The sequence below is a fragment of the Pteropus vampyrus genome, unplaced genomic scaffold, assembly GCF_000151845.1.
Source record: "Pteropus vampyrus isolate Shadow unplaced genomic scaffold, Pvam_2.0 Scaffold131, whole genome shotgun sequence".
NCBI classification, from domain to species: Eukaryota; Metazoa; Chordata; class Mammalia; order Chiroptera; family Pteropodidae; genus Pteropus; species Pteropus vampyrus.
Window position 1 is genome coordinate 2,488,793 of NW_011888912.1, and position 5,904 is coordinate 2,494,696.

At 55.8% G+C, this 5,904-nt stretch overlaps 1 protein-coding gene across 3 annotated transcripts in view; it reads right to left on the bottom strand.

Annotated features, from left to right (window-relative positions):
* Nucleotides 1–2,746: 2,746 nt before the first annotated feature.
* The window catches only part of UBE2T (ubiquitin conjugating enzyme E2 T), a 14,517-nt gene continuing 11,359 nt past the window's right edge, over nucleotides 2,747–5,904 (bottom strand). Inside the window, exons 4-9 of one of the 3 annotated variants that reach the window (XM_011367283.2) lie at nucleotides 5,198–5,372; nucleotides 4,628–4,697; nucleotides 4,199–4,304; nucleotides 4,004–4,102; nucleotides 3,826–3,909; nucleotides 2,747–3,122 (exon numbers count right to left, since the gene is read on the bottom strand). In XM_011367283.2, coding sequence (XP_011365585.1) covers nucleotides 2,973–3,122; nucleotides 3,826–3,909; nucleotides 4,004–4,102; nucleotides 4,199–4,304; nucleotides 4,628–4,697; nucleotides 5,198–5,303 — 615 coding nt within the window. In that variant the 5' untranslated portion in view covers nucleotides 5,304–5,372 and the 3' untranslated portion in view covers nucleotides 2,747–2,972. The other 2 variants (XM_011367282.2, XM_023534795.1) reach the window with 2 other exon arrangements.

The following is a 5,904-nucleotide window of genomic DNA, read 5'->3' on the forward strand; positions in this document are numbered from 1 at the left end:
GCAAGACAGCGGTGACCGGGGTGGGGGCCAAGCAGCTCGGGCTCAGGGCTCCATGTGCGGGAGGACCCCACACAGAAGGCCTGTGAGGGGACTGCAAAAGCTTTCGGCACCTCCCGCCCGACTCGCGGATTGGACGCCGAGCGTGTCGTGTGTCCCATTCCCCATGAGCGCCGTGCAGCGGGCGCTCTGAGCACTTCTGCAGCGGGAGCATCTGCGGCACTGTGCCAAACCCGGTTCCCCGAGCTACTCGACTGCGGGTTTTGTTTGCGTGTCCGGTTCTCATGGACTATCTAAGAACGTCTCGCATAACTCAGCACTGCTCCCTCCCAGGGCCTCGTCTCTGCACCGCCTGATACTATCCTGTGACCCCACGAGATGCTACCGGTCCTGACTTAGGAGCGCAGCCCAGTTAAAGTGGGTGACGCCACTGACCGGCAGACTCCATGTGCCGCCTCCCACACGCCTGCCCTTCCCTGGGGAGGTGGGGAAGAAGCCTCAGCCTTACACTGGGACTGGAGGCGGGGCTCCCACCTCCTCCCCAGCTCAGAGAAACGTCTGTCCTCGGGAGGGAGGACACGGGAGAGTTTGGCTGTCTGGCTTCCCTCTGGCCCTGAGTTGCCTCCTCGTGGTTCTCGATCCACCGTCCACCAAAGCCTGGTCCTCCCTTTGCCTCCCAGGCCCTGCCTTCTCTGGGGGACAGGGAGCCCTCGGCCAGCCGACTGGAGGGGTATTTGTTGTACGTACTGCACAGTAGGAAACAGTACAGGAATCCGGGCTTCTTGGGTGCTTCAAATAGGCCACCGCCCTTCCGCCTCTCCCACTGCGACCTTTACCATTCGGGTCCTCTGAGCATTTCCAGGGGGCCCCCTCCTTGTCCCAAACACACACTCACTCAGCCCCGGGATGGGGAGGTGACACCTGGGGCACTTCAACAGACCTAAGAAGAGAACATGGGGTGAGGCCTGGCCCAAGGCACTCACATCAGTCACGCCAGGACAGGAGTCTGGGATGGAGACCCGAGGGCACGCAGTCCCCTCCTGAATGGACTCTGGTCCTCGGCCAGGCCCCTCCCCAGGGCTCCGCTTTGTCTGCGAGCTCTGGGGTGGCACCCCTGTCATCTCTCTGCCCAGATGTGCCAAGCTCGGCCCTTCTGGTGGAAGGACAGGTGTGTGGGGACTGCAGGGTCTTCCATGCGCTATTTCCATTAGTCAAAAAGCCCTGTAGGTGTGACACTTTCACCCAAAACAAGGCAGCCAAGGAACGACTGTCCGATATGCACCAGCAGAGTTTCGTGTGTCCCTCAGCCCCTTGCCACGGCCTCTGCTGGAGCGGGGTGTGGCCCCAGGGAGGGGCTGCTTCAGAAGGGTGGTCAGGGCGGCAGGCGTTGCCTTTTCTCCATTCAGCCAAGTCACACAGGTCAGTGGTCAACGTTGGCTGACCACTCTCAGGCCAGGTCCTGTCCTGGTCCCCTACACCGTAGTGTGAACGGGTGCGTTTGTGCGGGGTGAAAAACAGGGCTGTGGCTCCTTTGCTCGGGGACGGGGCTGGGGCAGGAAAGGCCCACACAGCGTAGCTCTCGCTGCTGGGTCCGTACTCCTGATCCAGGGCCTTGCGCAGTTTCTGTTGGGGAAAAAGGCTTAAGACGTTAACACATCCGAGTACCTCCACAGGCTCCGTTTCCCAGCCCAAAAGGCCCACCGGGCAGACGACACAGCCAGAGCCCTGGCTGAGCTCACGCCCCAGAACTGCCCTGACGCTTGGCGCCCGGGCCTGTGTCACGTCCTTTGACTTGAGAAGGCGAAGTAGGCAGGTGCTTCCGCATGGGACTGGGGGGCCGCCCAGTTCCCCGGCCCCCTTGTCTGTAACAGCTCTTTCCAGCTCCCACAGCGTTGGGCTTGCACATGACAGGTCGGGGACATCTGTGCGACTTTCCTTCAGGCCAATAGGCCCACTGCTCCCTGATGCGGGTGACTCAGCTGGACCTGACCCCACTGCAGGTTCCACTGTGTGATGGCACCGGGGAGGGCTTCCCTGGCCACAGAGACTGGTGCGCAGATGGGACCATCTCCTGAGTCCTCCTTGTGAGGTGCCGAAAGGGTCCGCCTACTTCGCCGGTGAACTGGTGGCTATTGTCTGCTCAGGAGAGTTGGGGTCCCGTCACCTGGGGGCAGGCTTCTCTAACACCCTGTCTGTACCCCTGCCCTCGGCGAGAGGGTGAAGTGCAGCTGCTGCATGGGAGTCTGGACGGCAAGGTGGGCTATCGGGAGAGGCCATCGGGACGGGAGGCCCCTGGTGGTCACCTAGGGCAGGGGCATAAATGCCAGAGGGAGCACGGAACAGAACGGAAGCCAAGCGGGCGACCAGACCACTTATTCGACCTCATCTCTGAACCTGAGCTCTGCAGGCTTTGCCCTTGGATGTCACAGGTGAGTCAGAGCCCAGGAGCTGCCGGTAGTCGGCACGAGGAGCACCCTGCAGTGTCTGAGCCCCCGCCTCACTTGGGGAGGAAGCACCCACGATCCTGGGTCCATTACCTTCTTCCCACACTGTGTGACGACGTCCGAAAACCTAGCAGTCATCGAATCGTTTCTAACGGCTGCTCTACATCTGTGTCAGACATCCAGTGTCCCTAGTGATGCTGGCTAAGTTGGCAAAATAAAGGATAACAATTTCGACTATTTTATGTCCTTGGTGTAAGGTCTCTGGCCAGTTTGCTCCCAGATGCATGTTCGGGATAAACGCATACTCAACGTTAACTTATTATTTATTTTTCAGGTTTAAAAGGTTTCAAAATACGCATGTACAAGCTAAATAAAACACAATGCACGTCGAGATTCAATGTAAAAGCAGAATACATAAAAATACAAGTTCTGTTTTATAGAGCACAAAGACTAAACGTCATCAAGTATAAAAAAAAAAAAACATTTAAGAAAGGCGGGCCAAGCAGACCGCTCTGGCAGAAAATATATTAACTAAGACGAACCAGGACAAACGCCTTCAACATCAGGGCAAAATTTCTTCTCCGCGCCTCCTGGCTGCCTGGCCTTCCTTTTCTGTGCTGGGTCGCGTGCTTCTGAGTCGCTGGCCTCCGGCAGGCTACCGGGCGCCTCTTCCTCGTCAGCCTAAAAAGGAGTAAAAAGCAACAAGGCTCACGCTGCTGCCGGCAGGGACACGCAGCGCTGCACTATGACCTCAGGCACTTCTTTGTCGCTTCTTGTATGGGATGTGCCCTCCGACAGCACCTTCCTCAACCTTTTATGTTTCAATTTTTCATTTCTCTCCACAAGTAACACTAACCGCTACTTCCCTCAGTCTGAAGAGTGTCATAACTCAGCAGCAACCAGGGGGCGCTACCCATTGCACTGCACTTGTATTGTTAAATGAGGGGACCCCATTGACTTAAACTGGGGCAGTTCCTCCTTCTTCTCCCATCGATGGTCCCAGAAGACAAGCCAACTGCCCCCTCCCTCCTATACCCTCCTCACCATGTCCCGATCCTGCAGACACGGTCCCTTCTCAGTGTTAGAAAGAAACAGAAAAAAGAATCTGAGTCACCCTCATCTACCCATCTACCCCCAGGAATACAAAACGAATCGACCAGCTGCTGCCTGCCCCCTCTAGTGCTGTCGATAGGTGACAAATGTGGGGAAATCTGCTGGGTGAGCTACTAGGCTGTTTTGCTGAATAATCAGAGGGCCGCAGTTGGAGAACATGGATTAGCCACTCCGGAGTATGGAACCCATCTGGCAGGCCCCGCAAACATTTCCGCACATCTGGATCAGCAGCAGCAGCAGCAGCAAGGTCAGGGCCGCATGAGCATCGCACCTCCCGGCTCGGTCTGGCATGCTTCTCTGTCCACTGCCTGGCATTCCGGAGGAAGAGTGGCTTATTGTATTTAAATTCTGAAGACTGAGACAAAATCAAAGGGAGAGTCAGTGGAAAGAAGCGAGACTTGCAGGGGAGGGTCCAGCCGCCTCGGGGAACCAGGAGGACAGACACTCACCACGTCGGCCACGAGCGGGTCGTCGGGGTTGGGCTCTGACATGAGCAGCTGGATGGACGTCAACACAGTCGCGATGCTGAGGGACGGCCTCCAGGCGCCCTGCACACACAGACAGGCAGCTGCTAGGGCCTGGCGAGCGTGGCTCCAAGTCAGGCTTCGCAGACCGACCGCAGAGTCCACCCTCCCCCCTCTCACTTTTGGTGGCAACTTGAGAATATCAAGACAAATCCTTCCAGCAGAATCAATGTTTGGATGGTAGATCGGAGTCAGAAACCGGATCTGAGGAGGTTCAAATGGGTACCTTTGAAAGCACAGGGCAACAGATAAGTTCTATTAATATAGTGCTTCTTAGTAATCATAATTAGTCAGGAAGACAGCCTTTGAAAGGCAAACCTTTCTCCCCCGAAATTTTTATTATGTTAATTTACGAACAATACTATTAAAAACGCTCATACACCCACCAGCTGGATCAAGCCCCTGCACCCTCCAAATACTTCCGCTTTCCGTCATGGTAAGACGGGGCCGGAAATGCAGGTCCTTCCACTCCTACGTTTAACGCTCGCCACACGCTGTCTTCTCATAACTGTGCTTTATCCTAGAGTTCAGAGTCTCGTTCACACTAACCTCTCGGGAATGACGACTTCCAGCTTGAATACACCTTTTTCATAAGGTGTGTTGGCCCCACCTAATATTTCTTAAAAGAAAAAAACATTCAGAGGTGACTGGATGGTCTGCATCACACCCCGTAGACCCCTAGTCTGGGGCTCTGATTCTCTCAGACTCATGCAGCCCTCACACAGGGCACTGATGCACCCACAGGCTGATGATGTCAAACTAAGAACGTATGGGAGCCTGAGACAGAGGTGAAAACTAGGGGACACGCAGCCTGTAGGTTTGCTTCGTCTGGGCTGCAGTCTTCCAAGTGCGTGTCTCCTGCCTTAAATATTTGAGACGCCGCTCTTTGGTCCAAACACTGCTTCAGAGCTGACGTTCGATTCTGGGCTACAAATCAGCAAAAGCTGTCACAAAAAGGCCAACGAGAAATGTGACGCAAATCCTGCATAGGGCAGAAACCAAATCCCGGTAGAAAGGACCTCGCAGGCACTCCCCACTTTGGAAGAACACAGACGTTTAAACTCCAGCACAGCCGTCAGCAAGGGCCCCGACTCATCGCAGGCCGAATGTGACACCTACGCGCTCGCAGATCGTCCCTGTGGGTGTCCTGCCAGCACGTGATGCCCGGGGGTGGCTCGGTGGCCAGGAGCTGCAGCTCTCTCTTCAGACGTGAAGCTCTCTGCATGATTCCCAGCTAACGGGAAGCCCACACGGTTCTCTCAGCCGCAGGAATAGCTGGCTGGGACGTGCTGCGGAGAAAAGGGGCAACCATGTCAAAGACAGCAAGGGTCTGGGTTTTTTAGCGCACTGCGTCAATCTACTGAAGGGAAAATGGGTTCCCTATATTAACCCCTATTCTGAGAAGGGAATCAGAGTTTTTTGCATTTGTCTTGTTATCTATTCAAGCAAACAAAATTTTTAAATAAGTATAAAAGGTGCAAAAAGTTCTACAAACGACAATAATGATGTTTTAACTTGACGTCTGTTTCCGCGAATAAATTATAAACTTAGGCAGGGCCTGGGTCTGGTTTTGCCCATCACTGACCCTCTCGAGCCTGCAGCCTGGCTCACGAGGGGACTGGAAACCACTGTGGGAAGGAGTGCACGGCTGGTGGCACGGGAGTCACCACTCCGAGATGCAATGGGTCAGGCTAGCATGAGGCGCGGCGGGCGCCCACGCAGCCCGCCCACGAGCGGCCGGCTCACCTCCTCCCTTCCACCCCCTCCCTTGCCTCGCATTCGGGCCCCAACTTCCAGTACAAGGCGGAGCAGGAGCGCTCACGCCG